Here is a 25973-nt window from a genome sequence, read left to right on the forward strand (position 1 = left end):
ATAAATTAAATATTAAAACATAAGAAATACATGTATAAAACTCTTAGAGAAAATGTAAAGGAAACAACAGGATATTGGTCCTGGCAGTGTTTTAGCAGATGTAACATCAAATGCATAATCAAGAAAAAGGAAGAGAAGAAAAATGAGATTCTATCATTCTGCACAGGGGAAAAACTTAGTTGAGTAAGAATGCCGCCTACAAAATGGGGTAAAATAGATGCAAATCACATATTTGATAGAAGCGAACATCGTGAATAAATGAACAATGATTAAAATTCAAAAACAAAGGTGAATAACTTGACTAACTAATGGACAATACATTGATCTGGCATTTCTGCAAAGAAGATATACTAATGGCCAAACATAATTTGAAAGCAATCTAAAAATTGTTAATCTTTAGATACATGCAAAACAAAAACACAATGAGATATCACCTCACAACCATTACATTGAGAACTTTTAAATAAGTAAAAGCATATGCAGGTACATACATATGGTGAGAATATAGAGAAACTAAAATGCTGCTATGTCATTCTGAACCTTTGATTCTAAAAATTATAAAAATTGAAATACAACACATCATAAATTTAAAATATATAAGGAGAGGAAATCAGCTATATGGTAGGAGGGGAAGGATCCACTTGTTTTATTTTACTCTTTCCCAAAGATCAACAAAAATTTGGCAGCCTTCCACGGAAAATTTGGGGACTTAAATGGAAGGTTATTAAACTATAGTGGAACCATAGATCTGGGGGGGTCATTTAGAATATTCAGGCTCTCATCCAGCTGACAAACTTAAGGACCTATTGTCCTGAATACAGACTGCAACATGGGTCAACCATCTTGGATACACAGAGTCTCCGATGGTTCCCTGTGACAAAGTGGGAGTGGTGCTGCTCATCCAGAGACTTTGGGATAGACACAGCTATCTGCAGCCATGGAGGCAGACCTGAATAACTTGGGCTTGCTATCATCTGTAAAGCAGAACTGTGACTCTGCTACAGCTGTCTCAACTATAGTCCATGTCCAGTTCTTTCAGTGCATAGATCCACACAGCAACCTGCAGGGACTCTTCCAAGGTACTCATTGGGAGCCACGCCCACCCATGCTTATGGTATTAGCCCTAAAATATGCAGACTGAAATGAACAACCATACCCTAGTATGTGTCATACACATCCAAATCCTGAAGGCAACCAATTTACCCAGAAACAAGAGAGTATTGAAACCACCCAAGCTCTTTGGAACTGGCCCACCAGATGCAGACTCCACTGCAGAACTAGGGGTAGACTTGTGTCCTAGCTACAGCCACTCTTCATTGAAAACCCAGTGGACATACCTTTAGTCTAAGTACTCAAAAGAAAAAAATCTTTACCTTCCAAATCCAGTTTATAAAACCTGGGAAAGGTATTTAATCCTTCATATGCACACATACCACCATAAGTATAATGTGCAACCACTGTTAATGCTACTATTTTATCATGTGACTACACCACCAAAGTAGAAATGTTTGGCAAGAACATGACAAGATCCACTCAAATTAGAAAAGAAAAACTAAAAATAACACTGTTTACAGATGACATTATCTTATAGATCAAAAACCATAAAGAAGAAAGGAAGAAAGCTATAAAAGTAATAAAACCTCTCAGTTAAGTCACAGGATATAAAATTTACATATAGATAGCAGTTGTTTTTCTATACACTAATAAAGCAGACAATGAAAAAGGAAAACACTCATTTATAATATCATCAAGAAAATAGATGTCTAAGAAATAAATTTAACTAAAGTGCTTAAAAAAAACCCTTTACCCTGACTACCATAAGATATTAAAAAAAGAAATTGAAGATGGCATGAGTGAATAGAATGATATTATCCAAAACAATGTATACATTCAATGCACTCCCTATCCAAATTCCAGGGGCATTACTTGACAGTATTAACCAAAAACTTCTAATATTTGTATGATCTCTCAAATACCATTGATGAGCCCTATACAATAATGAGAAAGAAGAAAAAGGTTCCAGCATCACACTTTCTGATTTCAAACTAAATTTTAAGGTGGCAGTAATAAAATCAGCAAAATATGTGCATAAAAACCATCACAAATAACAATGGAGGAGAATGGAGAGCTCAGAAATAAACCAAAACTTACAAGATCAAGTAACATTTATCTAGGCACTAGCAATGCACAATGCAGAAAGTATGGCTCTTCAATGTTTGGTGCTGGAAAACTGGATACCCAAAAACAAATGAATAAAAGAAGACTATTGTTTCTTATATGGCACCCACAAACTAACTCCAAATGTAATAAAGATTTAAATGGAAGACATAAAACTGTAATGTTTCTAAAAAAATAGTATAAAGAAAAGAAGAAATATGGGAAAGCCTTGACATAAGACTTGCAATTTTTTTTTTTTTTTTGGATATGAAACAATGTGCACTGGAACAAAATTGGAAAGATTTGGCCTGCATCAAACTTAAAATCCTCTGTACAGCAAGAAAAAAAATAGAAAGCATATACGATGGGAGAATATATTTTCAAAGTTTATATTGTATAATATTTTAATATCCAAAATATATAGGAAACTCATATTTTTCAAATGCAAAACAATGTCATCACACACTTAAATATAAGCAAAAGTTTATGTAGATTATTTTCAAAGAAAACATACCAGTTTACAACAGGAAACACCTAGAGTAACTCAGCATCACCAAAACATCATATAAACACAAATGAAAACTATGATAAGGTATGACCTCACAAGTGCTAAAATGGCTAGTGTCCAAAACAAGAGACATAACAAGTGAGGACAAGAATGTGCAGGAAATCAATCCCTGTAGACTGTTATTGATTGTAAATGGATAGTGTCATCATAGAGATTTGTCAAAAAATGTAAATAATACAACTGCCTTATTATTCACCAATTCTACCTATGAGTATAACCACGTAAAATCAGTATCTCAAGAAGATTGTGCGCCCCTATATATATCGCAGCATTATGCACATTTGCCAAGAAAATAAAAACAAACTAAATGCCTGCTTTGATTAATAGATTTAAAAATGCCTGTACAAACATACCATATACCATTACTAAGCCATGAAAATTATAAATATCCTGCCATTTCAACAACATGGATGGACATGGTAGGCATTATGCTAAGTAAAATCAGCCATTCCCAGAAAGATAAATACTGCTCTGGATAATTATTTTTAAAAAGATGAATTTACAAAAATAAAGAGTACAACAGTGGTTTCCAGGATATAGAGTCAGAAAAAATGAGGAGATGTTTAAGGGTAAAATCTTTTAGTTATAAGATGAATAGATCTTGGAGATCTATTGTATGGCAACATGATTAGAGTTATTAATAATGTATATGCTTAAAATTTGTTAAGACCATAGACCTCACTATTAATAAATGTTCTCACTATAATTAAATGGTAAATATGTGAGATGATGGAACAGTTTATTACCTTAATTATATTGTTTTACTATTTATACACATATCAGATCACTACAGTGTGTACAATAAATATATACAGTTATATGATTATTATTTGTGGAAACTTCCACCCATTAAACACCCCACACAGAGAAATGTATACACACATACACACATATGAATGACACAATTCTGATGCTACTAAACAGGGGGAAATTATGGAATATAAGTTATCAAAATATTATGAATCAATTGGGAGCATAAGTATATTCATGTATATGAAGCACTGAATGAAACAGTATATTTAGGAATTCTATAAGGGAGCATGCAAAATAAACTATATTATAGTTTTGGTATTTGGCTATAATAAAGTTGAAAATGTACTCTTATTTATACTAGAAAAAATTATTTAGAAGTGAAATAACATTAGAATTTTTAATTTTAGGCAGAGGTTATGCATTTGCACAAAATTAGTGAGCCTGACTTTCTGTAGAATTGTCTCTGAAAACTTAGAATTGGAAATCATGATGCATAAAATATGACTATCTGTCCCTAGTGTTTCTGGTATTACAGAAACAAATCTAAATATCTCCACAGTTCCCCTTTACACATTTCAGAAATGAGGCATCAGAAGGAACTTAAAACATGGAGCTGGGGATGGAGGATCACACCTATAATCCCAGCAATTTGAGGCCAAGCAAGAAGGATCACTTGAGGCCAGGATCTTAATACCAGCCCTAGGAACATAAGGAGATTCCATTTTTACCAGAAAATAATAATAATAATAATAAATGGCTGGCCATGGTAGCTCATGCCCATAGTTATAGCTACTTGGTAGACAGAGGTTTTAGGATCCCTGGAGCCCAGATGTTTGAGTTTGCAGTGAGCTATGATCAGTCCCTGTACTCAAGCGATGGCAGGAGAGCAAAACCCTGTCAAAAGATGGTTCGATGTAGTGGTCTTCAAAATATGCACAGATAGTCCCATAACTCCTAAACAATAGAAATGCTGATAGATAATGGAGTCCCTTATAAGCCATGACAAGAAGTTTGGTTCTCACTGACTTCTAAGAGTGATCACTTCATGGGTAGAGTTCTTTGAGAGTTTAAGAGCCTGGGACAAAAGATGTCCTTCTGGAAAATAAAGAGCAACATACACAGGCTTTTAAAAATCATTTCTAACAGGGCAGAATATTCCAAGACATTTTTTAATATCTGCCTTCTTCCTTGACCTTTGACTCTCCAACATTCGTTAATCTGCTTCACTGAATCTCACCTACCTGGATATTTAGCTGTTGTTTCCTCTTTATTCATAATCCAGGGCTCTATCCTTTGCTCCAGGCATGTGATCAGCTCTGGCTTTGACTCAGCAAGACCTGTTTCATTAGAAAAGTTTTACATGACTCTAGTTGAAGACTTTCCAATTACTAATGCAGTACTATCCTTAGTAGAGAGAACATTAGAGAAGATTCTAGAAAATTCCTTTCCAACATATTGCTTTCTCACAGACCCTATAGAATAATAAAAAATTGATCTAATTTATGACTAGAGCACCAATTCCCACTAGCACCAAATAAATAAGAGGTGGAAATTCTATTCCAAGGTGCAGACAACAATTATATACCCTGATTTCTAGAGTAACCACTAATCTAGTGTGAAATCCCAACAAAGGGAAAGGTTCAAGATACATGAGACATCTAATGATTTTATTTTATGGACCAAAATCTTCAAATTTTCTTTAAAAGCATGGATATAATATTCATTCATGTTGCTTTCCACAGAGGTTGAACTAGTTTGCAGTCCCACCAGCAGTGTAGGAGCATTCCTCTCTCTCTGCATCCACACCAACATTTGCTGTCTGGGAACGTTTGGATTACATTGAGAACTTTTAAATAAGTAAATGTATATACACATACATACATACATACATAAATATGTTGAGAATGTAGAGAAATTGAAATGCTGCCATGTTATTCTGAACCTTGGATTCTAATATTATACAACATAGACATAGAACAGATCAAAAATTAAAAAGACATTAAGAATAAAATGATTTGCATTTCCCTGATGATCAGAGATGTTGAGCATAGTGCAATAAGATATCATTTATCTCTAGTAAGAATGACCTTCCAGTAAAAAGTCCCCAAACAATAAATATTGGCATAGATGTGGAGAGATAGGAACACTTCTACACTGCTAGTGGGACTGCAAACTGGTTCAGCTTCTGTGGAAAGCAATATAGAGATACTTCAAAGCAATACACGTAGATCTACCATTTGATCCAGCAATTCCACTACTGGGCATCTACCCATAAGATCAAAAGTCACTTTATGAAAAAGACATCTGCACTCGAATGTTTATAGCAGCACAATTCACAATTGTGAAGCTATGGAAACAACCCAAGTGCCCATCAATTTATGAGTGGATTAATATAATGTGGTATATGTATACCATGGGATACTATTAAGCTTTAAGAAACAATGGTGCTATAGCACCTCTCATATATTCCTGGATACAGCTGGAACCCATTCTACTAAGTGAAGTATCTCAAGAATGGAAAAACCAGCACCACATGTACTCACCAGCAAATTAGTATTAACGGATCAACACCTAAGGGGACACATATGAGTAACATTTATCAGGTGTCAGGAGGGTGGGAGGGAGGAGGAGGGGATGGGTGTATACAACCACAACGAATAAGATGTGCAATGTTTGGAGGATGGACATGATTGAAACTCTTACTCAAGTGGGGAGGGGGGCATGGGCAATATAAGTAACCTTAAGACTTGTACCCCCATAATACACTAAAATAAAAATAAAATAAATAAAATTCATTCATGTAAAGTAGAAACCTTTAAGAAACTATCAATAAAAAAGTAATGGCCTTAATGTGGAATATGAATTCTGTATATAAGTGATCCTCACCAAGGGAGACCAGATTTCCATAGTTCTCCAACATTACATTTCTATACAAATTCCTCTGAGCATTGTCAAGGCATGCCCACTCCTCTGGAGAGAATTCTACAGCCACATCCCTGAATGTCACCAGCTCCTATAAAAAGACACATATTTCCCAAGTGGTCATAGAGAGAGTTCTTAATTTGACTGCAAGCAAAATGAGTTATGAGAACTGTTTTTGACATATGAGTGACTGCAATTATCCAATAAGATAATTTTTAGCACATTGATATTCTTGAACATATTCTCTTATCCGCTGGAATGAGGATCACAAAAGATGTATGAAAAAGTGTGCACATGATTATGCTTTGGATGATAAATCATTGAATACACAATTAAGGGCCTTACAACAGTAATATAAATTTATGGGTGTTATATTTACATCACATTGATAAATTGTGCATATTTCTCACATAGAGAAACATAGTGAGTTAGAAAGTATCACCTAATTTTTATGAGTACAATGAAGAACTAGAGATTTTGTTAAAATACATATTCTGATTCAGGAGATCTGGGGTGGGGTCTGAATCTCTGCATGGCACATGATATAACTGCTGATATCAATGCTTCTTGCCTAAGGAGAGTATGTTGTCAACATCCAGTAAAAGGTAGAATTTATCTCAGTTCATCAGAACAGAACACAGATGATAGCCCTCATTTTTCAAAGCAAGCTATAAGAAGAAAGGGGAGCTTCCAGATTAAATATGATCCTTCATGCACATCACTCAGTAAATCTCCATGAGACACTTAATGATAAAGAGAAAAAAAAACAATTAACTTTATATGGGAACAATCTCTCAGAGAGCATCTTAAGCAAGTGAATGTAGTTAATATCACTTTAGTGGGACAAATTGTTGTTAGGCATCATTGCAAAGAGTAGAATACAAAATCACTGCTGGGATAGTAGTGGCCAACAATATGTAACCATGAAAATTCATCAGTTGTATGCAAATTTCAGATACAGATGTTTCCCATGTTTTGTTATCTTTAATAATGTATGTAAATACTTCAGCATCACACAGAGTAAGTCTTCTATTTTCCTTTTTTTCCATAATTTTCTGGTTATCCTACACAATCAATGCTATCCTCTTCCCAAATTCTCCTAATGATATTTTATGTATAGCTGATAAAGCAACCAGATAAAACTTTGAGAGTACATGTTCCCCCTCTTCACTCAAATTCAAAGACTATATCCAATGCCCAACAGGAATTTCAGACATCCACACTATTCTATCTTGACCTGTCACAATGGGAACATTTTCATATTACATATCATACAGTTCTTATAAAATCGGGTTATTGTATTAGGAAGCTTCTGGACGAGAATGTAGAGCAGGCTCTGTTATATAGGAAGGAAGGATTTTCCAGAGCTTCTTGACTATCATAAGAAGAAAGAAAAAAAAATGTACTTACAAACTTCTTAGGCATACACAACAAAAGTAAAAAATTAAAGGTTTACAAGTTCAAAAAACTGAAGTTCTACATGACTTTCTAGGAGAAACAGTGGACACAACCTCTAATCTGGGACACACTTACCTGAAAACCAGCCATTTCTTCTTCTTCTTCTCCTACTCTGAAATTTCTTTTCAGCTGAGATTTTGTAAAACAATTAGAATTAAATGTTGAGACTGCACTTAAAGGAGTGAGCACAATTTCATCCCTTGTTTCCACCACATTGACAAGCAGGAGGAACATAAAATGCAGAAGGGCTACACTCAATTACTCTTGCTCACAGTAAAGAGTCAGCTATGATCAGCTCATTCATGGAGACCAAAATGTGAGGTTCTCCTGTTTTTTATTCTGGTTACCTTCCCCGGCTACAGGTGCCAGGAGTTTCTGCTACAGGAATGGGAATCTGACCACAGTGATCTGCCTCTAACAAGCCCTAGAGAGCAGAACCTGTGACTTTCCTCTACAACAAAGGCTAAACCCAATTCTCATGAATATATGCAGGAATACTAATGCTTGACCTGTTATCAAATTAGAATTAGTTGGGGCACAATTAAAACCACATGGATGTTCCCATCCAGCCCAACAGGCAGGTGATGGTGTTTCTTCAATCTAGCCAGGTTATTCTAATTGAAAGCCTAGCTGAAAGGTAATTACCTTAAATTTGTGTCTGAAACATCAATGTGAATATAAATCATGTGGTACTGTAGGCCTCATTCTAAGAATTGTGGTCTCCTGGGGTGGAAGGGGCACATTAATTGGGTTCTTAGCCATGTCCCTTTTAGTGCTGATGTTGCTCAACATAGATCCATTATTGGTAGCACTCAGTAGAGACAGCAAGCACAGCATGCATACTGCCTTTTGCCCAACACTCATCACAGCATATACTTAATATGCATATGAAGAGCAGCATAATGCAATGTCTACTGAGCATGTCCTATGTGCTCAGAAGTATGGTTTGTTGCACTGTGAAGAAGCCTTTACATTGTGTGATTTAATCCTCATTATACAAGAAAAGGTGAGTAATAAGTGTTCAATAATTTACAGAAAAATTTAGATGTGGTGCCAGCCTTTCTTTTCTCCTCATGCAACTATAATATGACACTACACAAGATCTGGAAGATTGTTTACAGTTATCCCTAATAGGTCTTTTCAACGTCCGCTTACAAGTCCATGTTGATCTCTTACACTGCAGCATATTTCTGCCCGGAGATTTTGATCCATCCTCAGTCCAAAGCGTGTCCCTGTCTTGCAAATTCCAGGTTGAGGCCAGGTTTAGTTTGGATCAAATTTGTGTATTCTTTGCTTTTACAGAGAGGGAAGGAAAACAGGAAGAGAAATTCCTCTTTGGAAGCTGCTCTAATGCATCCTGAGGAACCTCAGACCTTGGATTCCGAGTTCAGAGCTGCAGATTTATGTCTCTAGAGAGGCATGAATTCAGTAGGGCTCACTGCCCATTTCCTTGCATTTGGGCAAGAATTGAAGGCAGAAAGGGAGTTTATGTGTCCAATTCAGTGTGCATAATATTGTTCCCATTTGTGCTTGAGGCCGATGGTATCTGAATCCATATAAGTTCTAAAGATGTGAGATGCATTTACAGAAAGGATAGAACTACTAATTATTATCCTATGAGAGTGTATTCACGGGAATCTGGTCTAACTATACTCCAGAGGGACAGTAGACACCAAAGAGGTCTAGAGAACTCACTGTGTTCAGATGTGGGGACAGTGAAGCTCTCTGCTGCAGACTTGCTGGTTACAGACTGGAAGCTCAAGAAGGAATCTAGTGTTCAAAGCCCTTCTAATTTAGAAGTGGTGGGCACATTTTATGTTTATGTTGCAGTTTTAATTCTGGAAAGTGTTCAGGAAGTATTAATAGTAAAGAGTATCAAACTAAGAAAACCACTCCACAAAGGTAAAAGAGAATTAAAAGAAACCCTTTTATTACTCAAATCACAATGTGATGTGCACAGTGCCAATACACTGAGAGATTGCAAAGGGACACATAAAGTTGTTCCTGTACATAACTAAGCATATCCTAACTTTTACATAAATGTTATCTAGATGAATAATAATTAGCTTTGAAGAAAGAAGTCTAGACAGCCCTATTTGTCCTAAACAGTGCACCATAAACTTACTGGGTAATTAGTGAGACTCTCTTTTTTAGATAATTGGTTAAATTCCAATAAAAAAACAAGCTTCTGAAATTAATACAGGAGGAGATAATTTTGCAACTTAAAGGTAGGTGCTCACTGCACTTTGGATCCCATCTTCAGATGAAAATTGTGGGATAGGGAGCTATTTTCCTTGATAACTGAAATTTCTTTTGAATAAGCTGAATCAATTACACCTAAATGTATTAATACTCCTTTTCATGTAACAAAAATATGACCAAATTATTAATATTAATGTGCCTGTTGGACCAGGACAAATAATGGCAAATTCTTAAAAGTTTTTTCAGCAGCCAGGTGATCCCCTTCCTCCATAAGGTGTCATTGGGGTGCGGTGGTGGGGAGCTGGTGCCGGGCTGCCTGGCTGAGCACAGCCACAGCATTGGTGGCTCAGCAGCCATGGCAGCGGTGGCACCATGCACTTTAATTTTGCTGGGCATAAAGCCGCTGGCATTTAGATTTAACATTATTAAAAGCCAATATATGTCAAACTATATTTCTTAAATTAGGAGGACTAATCATTTCTTGCACCATATGTTTCTTACAATCTAGCAATAAAATCTACATGAGTTTCATTAACATTTTGTTTAACATTTATATAGGAAGCTACAGTCTAAGAGAAGCTATCTTTTTCCATTCTTTAATACAGCACTGTTGAATTTGAGAAATAGCTTGATCATCATATTTTAGTTAAGCATTAATATCAAACCAAATTTCCTGTCCCATCATTTGTGCCATCAATTTTTACTGGTGGGTCCGTGGACTCATTTAGCTAGGGTTTCTGACATATCTAATCCCTGCACTAAGTGGTGAACTTTAAAAATTTACACGGAGATATAATGGTTCGCACAAGAGATTTCCAAACCCAAGGAATTATTCTTTCCATTTGAGCCAATTCTTTAAACGAGTTAGTGGTGTAAAGAGTTTGTGCTGACCGGGTGCAGTGGCTCACACCTGTAATCCTAGCACTCTGGGAAGCTAAGGCAGGAGGATCACTCAAGGTCAGGAGTTTGAAACCAGCCTGAGCAAGAGCAAGACTGTGTCTGGACTAAAAGTAGAAAGAAATTAATCAGCCAAATAAAAATATATAGATAAATCAGCAGGGCATTGTGGCATATGGCTGTAATCCCAGCTACTAGGGAAGCTAAGGCAGAAGGATTGCTTGAGCCCAAGAGTTTGAGGTTGCTGTGAGCTAGGCTGATGCCATGGCACTCTAGACTGGGCAACAGAGTGAGAGTGCTGTTTTTGTCATTCCACCTGTCATTCATAAACAAGGGAACTCTGATATTTACCAACAGATTAATAATGCAGCACAGAAGAGGAAAGGGGCTTTAACAATTTTATTTGAAGCTAAAGACGCCTGTTCTTCCTGGTGCTGATGATTATGTTATGAAAGAGACTAAAGATGTATGTGGTGCTCACTGTCTCTTCTCTGGCCACTGGGAACATAGGAAGCAGGATTGCATCCAAAATCACTAATGAAATTTTCAATCAAAAAGCAGCTATGATCCATGAGATTCCTCTAGAGAGAATGACCGAATCGTTTGTCAAAGTTAGATGACTAAAAATGAGAACTGTGCACTGTTTACTTCACTCACTAAAATAAAGGAAAATAAAGTCATGTAAAATAAATTCTCTAGATTGAAATATCAGATAAATAGTATTCCAAATATTTTAAATACACAGAAATAATTCTATTATATACTAACCCTGAAAATACACACTCATAAGTAGATTCTAGATGGATTCATATGTTGTATTATAAGTACTTTATAGAAAATTAAATTCAAACTTCTTTATTTACCCAAACTCTCTATTAAGAGATTGCCAGATTCTCATGTTTCTTTATATAGTACTTACTGTATGCATCACACACTTATTTATGCTTTACTTATTGAAATTATTTTCATATTTATGGCATTATATGTTAGGATCTAATAACAGTTTGCTTTTACAAAGCAAACAATACTGAGTTCTTGATTTAATCCTCTGGCATTCAGAATTGTATATCTGTCTTTGTTCTTAAGGCTCTTACTTTAAGCTTAGGATTCTGAATCTCTCTAATCTTAATTAAGTAATCAGAATACTGCATGTATAGCCAATAAATTCCCTCAAATTCTATAGTTAAATGTTTTTCACCAAATTAAATTAATTCTACAATTCTCATCAGAACATTTAAAGTATTATGTGAACTCTCAGCAGGTGAGTACAACATTGAGAATATTGTAGCCCAAGTGCAGGCAGAAAAAAGAATGGCATAGATACATTTGTAGAAGGAAATGAAGATAAAAAGAGACCAAAAAAAAAAAAACCACTAGAAATAATTAAGAAATGAAAGAAGCTGAATTCCCACTGATAAATTCTGAGAGTTGTTTGTTCTGCAGGTCTCATCACTCCACATGAAAATCAGTGACATTTTTCACCCTGGACATTTCAATCTCTTACCTGGAGCCGCAATTAAATTTTATAAAAATCATTCTTATAATTGCAGAGTAGGTCATATATACAATAAATACAAACTTTCAATTAATAAAATAATATATTAAGCCTAGCATGAGTAATAACCGTGTAAGAACAGAAGATAGGCATGGGCAGGTTCTGAATTAGAGACTTTAGAATTTTAAACAAATTCATTCAACATAAAGCAAAAAAAATTGCTCTCAGAGTCTGTGGAGTTTGCTAGTGTATTCTGAACAATTATGAAATTAACTATTTTTCTCAATATTTCTACTTTTCTTTTCAAAATAAGTATACATCCATATTCACACAAACATAATTACTTACTCTATAAATCTACTGCAACCAAAGTTCATCTTATACGTGATGCATTTGTGTATTTGATTCAGTATAAATAAAAAAGTGTGTTTTTTTCTGTTTAACTGGCCAGACGGGTGGCATGTTGAAAGAAAAACGTAGCATAAAATGTAACAAGTACTCATTCAGTGTTCAGAAATATATGGCTTTTCATTAAGTGGACAAACTTTATTATAAGCATTACAGTGACAATGAATTATAAAAATAATAAAAAATAAAACTTGTGGGAACATTATTCTTCAAAGAATTAGAAATTTGAAGCCACTGAAAAAAAGATCACAAACGATTCAATTTTACTGTGTAACCCAATAGTACATTTTTGCAATCCATTGCCTCCAACTTTCAGTAACATGGAATAGGTTAATGTTGGTAACAAACTAACAGTTCATTCAATCTACAACACGTTTGACACAACAAAAACCTTTTTTAATTTAATAAAACAAATTAGGTTTACATGTAATCTAAAAATATTTAAAAATTCACTGTTTCATTATTCGAATGTACAATTAGTAAAACAAATTACTTGTAATATTGTCATTGTTTTATTCTGATTTTAATGAGGATATTAATCTGTATACCTACATCATATATCACTTGAAATACTGTTAGAAGTCTACCACACAGCACCTCTCCATTTCATACATCTTACATTTCAGTGATTTTAGTTTTCTATGGAAAAGTATATGAATGATATGTACTTAATACACAAAGACTTCTAATAACTGTGATGTAGCTATCATTAACCGTAGACATTCACATACACACTAAAAATGAAGCATAGCATCTACTGTTTTTAAAGTTGAATAACATCAGTATTTCCTTGTCAAAGGTTGCAAAAAAATTATAATTTATTGCATTTGCATATCACCCTGATGAGAAAGTATATTTTACACATCATTATAATTTTCAAAAAATCTCTCATTTTTAAAACTGATATAAAAATAATTTATCTAACTATTTTAACAGAGTTATTCTCTATACTCAACAACCTGGTTTAAAGAAATGTTTAAATGTGTTAGTGCCTCAGCACATTTTCCTGTGAGTCCTCTGATATCTCTTTAGACTTAATATTGATTATATGTGTTCTGAAATTTATTATATCTGTAAAGGAGGTTTAAGTATCAGTTCTTTGTTGTTCTCTAAGGTATACCTTTTTCATAAATATTTGTTCACATTCATTATATTTGTAAGGTTTCTATCTATGAAAATTTTTGTGATGTTGAGCAATGTTTCAGAAAATATTGGAGAATTAATTTCATTGAAAGTTCTCCCATGTCTAATAAAATCTCTGTCATAACTCAAGATATTGTTGGCACTCTACATTATTATTGTTTATATAAGTACTGTTGTGAATTTTAAAGCTAATATTTTGGGAAAGTACTTCCAAAGTCATTGCATTTATCTCCCTTATATCTAGTATGATTTCTTTGATGATGAGTAAGATTGGAGCAGTTATTAAAGACTGTCACAATTTTCATTTATACAATTTTTTTGTGTTATGAACTCTTTCATATAGATTAAGGTGTGAGCACTGGATAGAAGCTTTGCCACAATCCTCAAATTTGTAGGGCTTCTCGCCATTATGATTTCTTTTATGAAGAGTAAGTGTTGAGCACCGGGAAAAGGCTTTGCCACATTCCTCACATTTGTAGGGTTTCTCTCCTGTATGAATTCGTTTATGTCGATTGACATGTCCAATCTTGTTAAAGGCTTTGCCACATTCTTCACATTTGTAGGGTTTCTCTCCACTGTGAATTCTTTTATGTTCAGTAAGGTGTGTGCTCTGGGTAAAGGCTTTGCCACATTCTTCACATTGGAATGGTTTCTCTCCACTATGAATCCTTTTATGTTCAGTAAGGTGTGTGCTGTGGATAAAGGCTTTGCCACATTCTTCACATTTGTGGGGTTTCTCTCCACTATGAATTCTTTTGTGTAGAGTAAGGGTTGAGCACCAGGTAAAGGCTTTGCTACATAACTCACATTTGTAGGGTTTCTCTCCTGTGTGAATTCGTTTATGTCGATGGACATGTCCAATCTTGTTAAAGGCTTTGCCACATTCTTCACATTTGTAGGGTTTCTCTCCAGTATGAATTCTTTTGTGTAGAGTAAGGGTTGAGCACCAGGTAAAGGCTTTGCCACATTCTTCACATTTGTAGGGTTTCTCTCCTGTATGAATTCGTTTATGTCGATGGACATGTCCAATGTTGTTAAAGGCTTTGCCACATTCCTCACATTTGTAGGGTTTCTCTCCACTATGAATTCTTTTGTGTTCAGTAAGATATGTGCTCTGGGTAAAGGCCTTGCCACATTCTTCACATTTGTAGGGTTTCTCTCCACTATGAATTCTTTTATGTTGTGTAAGTTTTGTGCACTGGGTAAAGGCCTTGCCACATTCTTCACATTTGTATGGTTTCTCTCCAGTATGAATTATTTTATGTCGAGTTAGGGTTGACCACCAGGTAAAGGCTTTGCCACATTCTTCACATTTGTAGGGTTTGTCTCCTGTATGAATTCGTTTATGTCGATTGAGGTCTCCAATCTTGATAAAGGCTTTGCCACATTCTTCGCATTTGTAGGGTTTCTCTCCACTATGAATTCTTTTATGTTGAGTAAGGTGTGTGCTCTGGGTAAAGGCTTTGCCACATTCTTCACATTTGTATGTTTTCTCTCCGTTATGAATTCTTTTATGTTGAGTAAGGATTGAGCAATGGGTAAAAGCTTTGCTACATTCTTCACATTTGTAGGGGTTCTCTCCTTTGTGAATTCTCCTATGTATAGTGAGATTTGTGTAGCAGTTAAAGGGTTTTCCACATTCTTCACACTTGCTGGGTTTGTCTATAGTGTGAAATTTCCTATGTCCAAGAACTTTTGAGCTGTGCATAAAAGGTTTGCCACATTCATTATGTTTGAAACTTTTCTCTCCAGTATGTCTTATCTTAGGTTTATTTAGATTTGAGGACTTGCTAAACATTTTTATACATTTATAACCTTTCAAGATTTTCCTATTGTTACCTGACAAACATTGGATAAGACCATCATAACCTACTTTCTGCCTCTTACACTCATCAACACACTCCCAGTCTTTTCTTAAAAGTACATTTTCCTGGTCAGAGCTTCCGCATAGTCTTATTATTGATATTTGGAATGAATGTTTTATGCCCTGCTCTGGCATTGGGTCTTCAGTGCAATGGGAAGAGATTTCTGAAAGAAATGAAAATAACAAAGTATCTCACTAGTTATACTTATGTAAATATACTTCATAATTTTAATATACAAAACTATGACAAGCACATTAGCAAGAAAGTGCAATAGAATACCATAGTCTTACTTCCATCATAGATGTATTACCTTCAAAATATATTTGCAAACATGATTCATTGAGAAGTCATAAGTGATAATATTTCATGGCACCCCAGATGAGTATGACACCAAGAACCATATGGAAGGGAAAGGAACATTTGTTATATTTACGCAGCAAAACTCTTCCTCCCCACTCATACAGAGTTCTCACTTTAGCAGTAAAATTCCATTTTCTGGATTCCCTTTCAAAAGAGAGTCAAACCAATGGCACATGTGTCCATACATCTGGTTTTTGATGGCCTTTGAATGTCTGGTTTCTGTCTTCCAAGACAATTACATAACATTCAGGGAAAGATATGCACATATCAAAAATAAAATTCTGCTGTATTATATTGATGGTGCAAAAACATTTAATTATGCTATCAAATTTGAAAGACAAAGTAAAAATGATCATTCCCACATGTTAATTGACATAATGTAAAGAGACGTAATTACTGACATCTATATCATGAAGTTGAGGGCAGATATAAATATTATGAATTTTTATGTACAATTGAAGTTAAGTAGTCACGAGTTTAACATAAGTTGCAACTTCAAAAATTTTAGGTAATTCTCACAGTGAACACCAGAAAAATGTTTAAAGCAATACACAAATGAAGGTGGCCACAGAAGCAAAATATATCACTAAAAATCAGTGAGGTGGAATGAGGAGAAAAGGAGTGGAAAGAAAGACTAAATAGTGACAAAAGTTACATAAACAATTAATATTAGGGCTATTTTGAATCCGTCCCTTTTAGACAATTATGCAAATATTTATGTACTAGTATTTCTACTCAGAAGACACAGTTAAATAAAGAAATTAAAAAGTCCAACTCTATTCTCTCTAAAGAGACTTGACTTCATATCTGGTGAAAGCAATAGACAAAAAGTGACAGGAAATAACAAGACATACCATGAAAATGCTCAGCATACAAGAGCAGTGGAGTTCAAAATTATATTAGGCACATGACTTTTGAAGTGCAAAATGTTATAGTTTATAAAATATACTTTAAGTCAAAACTGCCATAAGAGATAAACAAGGACATTTAATATAAAAATAGGCCTTTCACTGAGAACCCTTTAAATATAATAGATATATCTGATATCTATCTATATCTCACATAAAGGTTCTCAAATATATAAAAAGCATTGACACAATTAAAGCAAGAAATGGACATAAAAATAATAGGATAGCATGGTATTCCACTCTCAATACTAATAAAGACAGTCAAATTACTAGTAAGAAAACAGGAGATTTGAAAACACTAGAGAGCAACAAGACCTCACACATATATAGAGAACACTCTGCAAAATAATAACAGAATATACAATATTCTTGATAGCTCATAAAAATTCTTCCTACAATATCTACCTGTTCAGACACAAAACATGTCTTAACCAATATTTGAAAATTGAAATTTTACACAATTTCTGATCAGAATGAAATGAAACTGTAGATAAGTGACACAAAAAACACAGAGAAATTCAAAAGCATAGGAAAATAAACAACATACTCTTGTACATGTTCTTGTTCAAGGGAAGACGACCTAATGTTGTGAAGATGTCCAAAGTGATCTACACATTAAATACAATTCCTTTCAAATTCTCAATTTCATTTTTTCAAAAATAGAAATAGCAAACCCCAAAATAATATGAAATCTCAAGAGACCACAAAGATGTGAACAATCACCAAAAAGAGAAGCAATGCTATAGGTACCACACTTACCCATTTTAAAACTTTAAAAATGTATACTTTGGAGTACTTTGGAGTATTCAGCTATAAGAAACAACACTAATATAGCACCTCTTGTAATATCCTGGATAGAACTGAACCCCATTATCCTAAGTGAAGTATCCCAAGAATGAAAAAATAAGCACCACATGTACTCACCAGCAAATTGGTTTCACTGATCAACACCTAAGTGGACATATAGGAATAACATTTATTGGGTGTCAGGCACGTAGGAGGGGGAGGAGGGGATGGGTATATACAAACATAACGAGTTTGATGTGCACCATCTGGGCATGGACACACTTAAAACTCTGACTCCGGGGTGAAGGCAACACACATAACCTAAACATTTCTACCCCCATGATATGCTGAAATAAAAATAGAAAAATAAAAAAAAAAGATACAGTAGTCAAAGAAGTTATCTAATGGAAGAGACAACTGGACCAATGAACGAGAAAGAAACACAAATAAGCTCTTGCATATATTGTAAAATAAAGAGTTATATTCATATGCATATTTATTTCACCATAATTCACAAAAGCCAGTGGATGATAGCAACCCAAAGTGCCTTTGCCAAATGAACAGATAAATACTATTTGAAATGTAGAAATAATGGAGTATTTCTCAGTTTAAGAAAAAACAGATTCTCTAATAACATCCACAATATAGATAAACCTCGATGACAATATGCTTAATGAAACCTCAATCACAATAAGACAGATGTATTTTGATTGTATGTATAGGATATTTCTAAGCTGTTACACTGCTAGGAACAGAAAACATAATGCTTTTTGTCAGCAGTTAGGCAATGGGCAAAACAGGTAGTTTTCTCATGTGTACTGAAATTCACATTTACTTAGTACATACATTCCAGACAATATGGTACATGATGATGTAAATATAGCTCACATGACTGATGTTAACAACTAAAAGTAAATAAGCTTTCAATTTTTGTGATTTTACAATAATTAAAATAAAAAGAATATCTTAAAGAGATACAGAGATGAACTTTTCAAAACTTTCTTACATATTACAAAATTGTTTTTTTAATTTCAAAATATTATGGGAGTAAATCATTTAGAATATGTATATTGCTTTTGCATCGACTGATCAGAGCTACAACTGTGCCCATCCACAGATCGTGTGCACCACACTCATTAGGAGTGGATTTTCCCAACACCTTCTTCCCCTTTCAACAGCCCAATACCCACTGAAATTTACTTCCATTTGTTCACATATGTGTTGATCGATTGGTAACAATTTGATAGGGACTATTTGGGGTGCTTGTTTTTCCATTCTTGTGATAGTTTACTTTAAAGAAAGGCCTCTAGCACAATCAAGGATAATATAGAAGGGTGTCATTTAGCCACTGAATTTGAGGCTCCGTAGTACTCCATGGTATACATATATCACATTTTATATTTATTTATAGATATATTTATATTAATGTATTTATAAGTACTAAGGATGTTTCTACCTCTTTGCAATTGTAAATTTTGATGTTATAAACATTCAAGTGCAGATGTATTTATTATAGGATGATGTTTTTACATTGGTTAGATAGCAAGTAGTGGGATTTCTGGATCAAATGGATGTTCTAAATTTAGTACTTTCCTGTGTCTCCATATAACTTTCCAGAGAGATTGTACCAGTTTGCAGTCCCACTAGTAGTATATAAGTCTTCCTACCTCTCTACATCCACACCTACACTTACTTTGGGCTTATTGATAAAAGCCATTTTCACTGGAGTAAAGAGATATCTCGCTTTGGTTTTCATTTGCATTTCCTTGATGAATAGAGATGTACACACTTTTTTCATATGCTTCTTGGCCATAGTACATGTCCTTTTTAAAACTTTCTGTTCATATATTGGCACGCTTTTAATCAGGTTGTTTGATTTTATCTTACTGAGTTCCTGGACTTATGTATAAATTCTAGCTATTAGCAATATATTGAATATATAGCATGCAAATATTTTCTCCCATTCTCAAGGTTGTCTGCTTGCTCTAGTTATACTTTTAATGGCTGTGTAGGAACTTTTTAGTATGATGAGGCCTGATTTATTTATTTTTGTTGGTGGTGTGATTGATTTGGGGGTATTCTTCCTAAATTTTTTGTCTAGGCTTAAGTATGTAAGAGCATTTTCAACAGTTTCTTCTAAAATTCTATGGTTTTATGCCATAGGATAAAGTCTTTCATCCATTGTGAGTTGATTTTTGTGAGAGATGAGAGGTGTGGATCCTGTTTCACTCTTCTACATGTGGCTATCCAATTTTCACTGGACCATTTATTCAAAAGGGATTTCTTTCCCCTGTACACGCTCTTGTCTGCTATTCCATGGCTATATGATGATGGTTTTATATCTGTGATCTCAGTTCTGTTCCTTTGTTCTATTTCCTGTTCTTGTGACAATGCCATGCTGTTTTGGTTACGATAGCCTTGTACTATAGCTGAAAGTCTAGTAAACAGATGCCTCTCAATTTGTTCATGTTCCTCAGTGTTGTTTTTGTTTTATGGGGCCTTCTCTTGTACCATATAAAGTATAGAATTACATTTCTAAATCTGTAAACAATGATGTTATTAGTTTAACACAAATTGTATTCAATCTGTAGATTACTTTGGGTAGTATAGATATTCTAACAATGTTGATTTTGCCTATCTTTGACCATGGGATGCTTTTCCATATGTTTCTATTCTCTTCTATTTCCTTCCTCAGTGTTTTATAATTCTCCCTGTAGAAGTCCTTCTCATCCTTAGTAAATATATTCCTAAGTATTTCATTTGCTTTGTTTCAATTATGAAAGGCATTCATCTTTGATTTGGTTCTCAGTTTCACAGTTGTTGGCCTATGAGAAAGTTCCTGATTTGTGTACATTGACTTTGTAACCTGAGACTTTGCTGAACTTATGTATCAACTCCAGTAGCTTTTGGCAGACTCTTTGGTGTTTTCTGAGATCATTAATCTGTAAAGTGTGATGGTTTGACCTCTTCTGCTCTGATTGAGACTCCCTTAGTTTCTTTCCCTTGCCAGAAGCTCTGGCAATGATTTCCAGTACTATGTTTACAATAACTTAAAGGGATATATTATCTGTTTATAAGCAGGAATGCTTTCAAATTTTCTCTGTTCAGTGTGAGATTGACTGGGGGTTTGTCATATACGACCTTTATCATTTTGAGGTAAGTCCCCTCAATGCCTATCTTGTTAAGCATTCTTACACCAAAGAGGCCTGATTTTGTTAAATGCTTTTTCTGTATCTCTTGAGAGGATTATATGGTCTTTGTTTTTACTTTCCTTTTATGTATATAATTACATTTATGTATTTGCCTATGTTTAACCATGCCTACATCTCTCGGATAAAGCCCACTTAACCATAATAGATTACATCCTCAATATATAAAAATGACTACAACTCAACAACAAAAATGAATGACTTGATTAAATAATGGACAATGGATTGATCTGGCATTTCTGAAAAGCAGATATACAAATGGCCAAACAGAATTTGAAATGGTCCTCAAAATTATTAATCTTTAGAGAAATGCAAGCAAAATCACAATGGGATATTACCTCACATCCATTACATTGAGAAGTTTTAAATAAGTAAATATATATACACATACATACATAGGTTGACAATGTAGAGAAATTGAAATGCTCCCATGTTTTTCTCAACCTTGGATTCTAATATTATAAGACATAGACATGGAACAGATCAGAACTTAAAAATACATAAAGAATCATGAAAGTAAACAGACAACCTACAGAATGGGAGAAAATTTTTGCATCCTATGCATCCGATAAGGGACTGATAACTAGAATATACTTAAAACTCATGAAAATCAGGAAGGAAAAATCAAATAACCCCATTAAAAAGTGGGCAAAGGACTTGAACAGAAATTTTTCTAAAGAAGATAGAAGAATGGCTAACAAACATATGAAAAAATGCTCAACATCCCTAATCATTAGGGAAATGCAAATCAAAACCACAATGAGCTATCACTTAAACCCAGCGAGAATGGCCTTTCTCAAAAAATCTCCAAACAATAAATGCTGGCGTGGTTGCGGAGAGAGAGGAACACTCCTACACTGCTGGTGGGACTGCAAACTAGTTCAACCTCTGTGGAAAGCAATATGGAGATACCTTAAAGCAATACAAGTGAATCTACCATTTGATCCAGCAATCCCATTGCTGGGCATCTACCGAAAAGATCCAATGACACTCTACAAAAAAGACACCTGCACTTGAATGTTTATAGCAGCACAATTCATAATTGCAAGGCTGTGGAAACAGCCCAAGTGCCCATCAATCCAAGAATGGATTAATAAAATGTGGTATATGTATATCATGGAGTACTATTCAGCTCTAAGAAACAATGGTGATATAGCACATCTTATATTTTCCTGGTTAGAGCTGGAACCCATACTACTAAGTGAAGTATCTCAAGAATGGAAAAACAAGCACCAGATATATTCTCCAGCAAACTGGTATTAACTGAGTAGCACCTAAGTGGACACATAGGTACTACAGTAATAGGGTATTGGGCAGGTGGGAAGGGGGAGGGGGGATGGGGGCGGGTATATACATACATAATGAGTGAGATGTGCACCATCTGGGGGATGGTCATGATGGAGATTCAGACTTTTGGGGGGAGGGGGGGAAGTGGGCATTTATTGAAACCTTAAAATCTGTACCCCCATAATATGCCAAAATAAAAAAAAAAAAAGAATCAAATGAGCAATATGGTCGGGTGGAAAATATCCAGTTGTTTTATCCCAAAAAACAAAAATTTGGCAGCTATCCACGGAAAATTACATTTATGTGAATTTGGGGACTTAAATGGATGGTCATTAAACCATAGAGGTACCACAGATCTAGGAAGTCATTTTCAATATTCAGGTTCTCATCCAGTTGGCAAAATTAAGGATTCCTTGTCCTCACTACAGACTATAACATGAGTCAACCAACAGGAATGTGCAGAGGTTCCAATGGTTCCCTGTGACAAAGTTGGAGTGGTACTGCTCATCCAGTGACTTTAGGAGAGACACACCTATGTGCAGCCATGAAGGCAGGCCTGTATTACTTGGTCTTGCTATCATCTGTGAAGCAGACCTGTGACTATGCTACAGCAGTCTCAACTACAGTCCATGTCCAGTTTTCTTAGTATGTAGATCCACATGGTGAACTGAAGGGTAACTTCCAAGGTACTCATTAGTAGCCACACCCACCCACACAGCTGGTATCAGCCCCACCATATGCAGAGTCACTATACAACCAGGCCCTAATTGGTGTCATACAGATCAAACTCCTGAAGGAATGCAGTTTACCCAGAAACAAGAGAGGATTGAAAGTGGCCCAAGTGCTTCAGAACTAGCACACCAAACGCAGACTCCACTGCAGAGCAAGGGGCAGTCTTGTTACCGAGCTACAGCAACTATCCATTGAAAACCCAGAACCCTAAAGAAAACATCTTTACCTTCCAAAATCACTTTATAAAAACTGGAAAAGTAATCCTTCACATGCACAGATACCAATATAAAGATAATATGCAACGACTCTTAACACATCTATTTTATCATATTACTACAAGATCTAATCAGAAATTTTAGGCAACAACATAAGAAGAATCCACTCAAATTATAAACAGAAGAGTAAAACTAACACTGTTTGCAGATGACATTATCTTATATATCAAAAACCATAAAGAAGATAGAAAAAAAATTATAAAGTAGTAAAACAACTCAGCTATTCACAGGACATAAAATTTACATACAAATATCAGTTGTTTTTCTATACACTAGCAAACTATCCATTAAGTAAAGAAAACACTGTCAATTACAATAGCATCTAGATAATAGATTTCTAAGATATAAATTTAACCAAGTGGTAAAAAAGATCATTTGCACTCACTACTAGAAGATATTAATAAAGGAAATTGAATAAGACATGAGTAAATAGAAAGATATTATCCAAAACAATGCATACGTTCAATCCACTCCCTATCAAAATTCTAGTGGTATTACACATAGTATCAACAAAGAAATTCCTAATATTTGTACCATATCACAAATACTTTGATGAGCCAAAACAATGTTTAGAAAGAAGAGAAAAGGTTCTAGCATCACACTTTATGATTTTTAAGTGTATGTCAAGATGACAGTAATAAAAACAACAAAATATGAGTATTTAAAAAGCACAAAAAGGAAGAGAATGGAGAGCTCAGAAATTAACGGAAACATATAAGGTAACTAATCTTTATCTATGGCACTAGCAATGTGAATGTAGGAAGTATGGTGTCTTCAATGCTTGGTGCTGGAAAACTGGATACCCACAAACAAATTAATAAAAGTAGACTATTTTTTCTTACATGATACGCCAAAACTAACTTGAGATGTATTAAATATTTAAATGGTACACTTAAAACTGTAATGTTTCTTTAAAAAAAAAGCATAAGTGAAAAGAAGAAATATGGGACAACCATGATATATGTCTTGAAATTTTGTTTTTTGTTTTTCTTTGGGGGGGATATATATGACAAAATAAGCACTGGAAAAAATATAAAAAATATGAGCTGCATCAAAGTTCAAATCCTCTGTACAGCAAGGAAAAGAAAAAAATAAGAAAACTTAAGATAGGAGAAAATATTTTCACACTTTATATTCTATAATATGTTAATGCCCAAAATATAAAGGAAACTCCTATTAATCAAAAGCAAAAACAATATTATCTTCAACATCATTACCCAATCAAAAACAAGAAAAATATTGTGTAGATTTTTCTCACAGAAAACCTACAAGTTTACAACAAGCAACATGAAGAAAAACTCAGCATCACTACAACGTCATGCAAACACAAATCAAAATTTTTTTAAGGTATCCCCTCCCAACTGTTAATATGGGTAATGTCCAAAAGAAGAGATATAACAAGTGTGGGCAAGAGTGTGCAGGAAAGCAATCCCTGTACACTGTTATTGATTGTAAGTTGGTACTGTCATCATAGAGATTCATTAACAATTGTAAAAAAGAGAATAGCCTTATCATCCATCAATTCTACTTATGAGTATAACCAAAGATGTAAAATCAGTATCTTAGGAAGATTCTGCACCTCCATGTATATCACAGCATTATGCACATGTGCCAATAAAATGGAAACAAACTAAATGACTGTTTATGATGAAAAAGCTAAACAATGAGTATACAAACACATACAATAGAATATTATTAAGTCATAAAAATGATAAATATCCTGCCATTTCAACAACATGTATGGACATGGTAGGGATTATGCTAAGTAAAATAAGCCATTCCCAGAAACATAAATACTGCTATAGGTAATATAAAAAAGTTGAACTTATAAAAATAAATAGTACAACATTGGTTTCCAGAGTGCAGAGGCAAGAAAAGTGGGCAGATGTTTAAGGGAAATAACTTTTAGTTATAATTCTTGGAGAACTAATGCACAGCATCATGGTTACAGTTATTAAAAATAATTTATATACATGAAACTTGTTAATAACATAGACCTCACTATAAGTAAATGTTCTCACTATAAATAAATTATAAATGTGAGAGATGATGGATATGTTTATCACTTTAACTCTATTATTTTACAATGTATACACACATCAAATCATTACTGCATAAAAAATAAATGTATACAGTTATACAATTCTTATTTGTGTAAAAGTACACCTGTTAGACACACACACCACACAAATACACACACACACACATATATACGCACACATATGCACATAGGAATCACACATTCCTGATGGTACTAATTAGGGGAAAATTACAAAATATAAGTTATCAAAATATTATGTATCAATTGTGATTATAAACATATTTAGCAATTTGAAGCACTCAATGGGACAGTATGTTTAAGAATTCTATGAGGTGAGTATGCAAAATAAACTATATTACTGCTTGGAAACTATGGTCTAAAAAAGTTGTAATTTTACTCTTATTTTCTACTAGAAAAAAGGATATTTAGAAGTGAAATAACATTAGGTGTTCTTATGTTTAGGAAGACGCTATGTATTTGTATAAAATTAATGAGTCTGAATTTCTG

General features: G+C 34.3%; 1 protein-coding gene across 1 annotated transcript in view; it reads right to left on the bottom strand.

The window, feature by feature from the left end:
• LOC109730341 (uncharacterized) overlaps window positions 1-25973 on the bottom strand; it is a 153225-nt gene that overhangs the window by 10926 nt on the left and 116326 nt on the right. The window contains 3 exon segments of the mRNA XM_075998880.1: window positions 6165-6174; window positions 14447-14697; window positions 14866-15329. Of these exon segments, the coding sequence (XP_075854995.1) occupies window positions 6165-6174; window positions 14447-14697; window positions 14866-15329 (725 nt within the window).

The sequence above is a fragment of the Microcebus murinus genome, chromosome 31 (genome assembly GCF_040939455.1).
Source record: "Microcebus murinus isolate Inina chromosome 31, M.murinus_Inina_mat1.0, whole genome shotgun sequence".
Taxonomy (NCBI): domain Eukaryota; kingdom Metazoa; phylum Chordata; class Mammalia; order Primates; family Cheirogaleidae; genus Microcebus; species Microcebus murinus.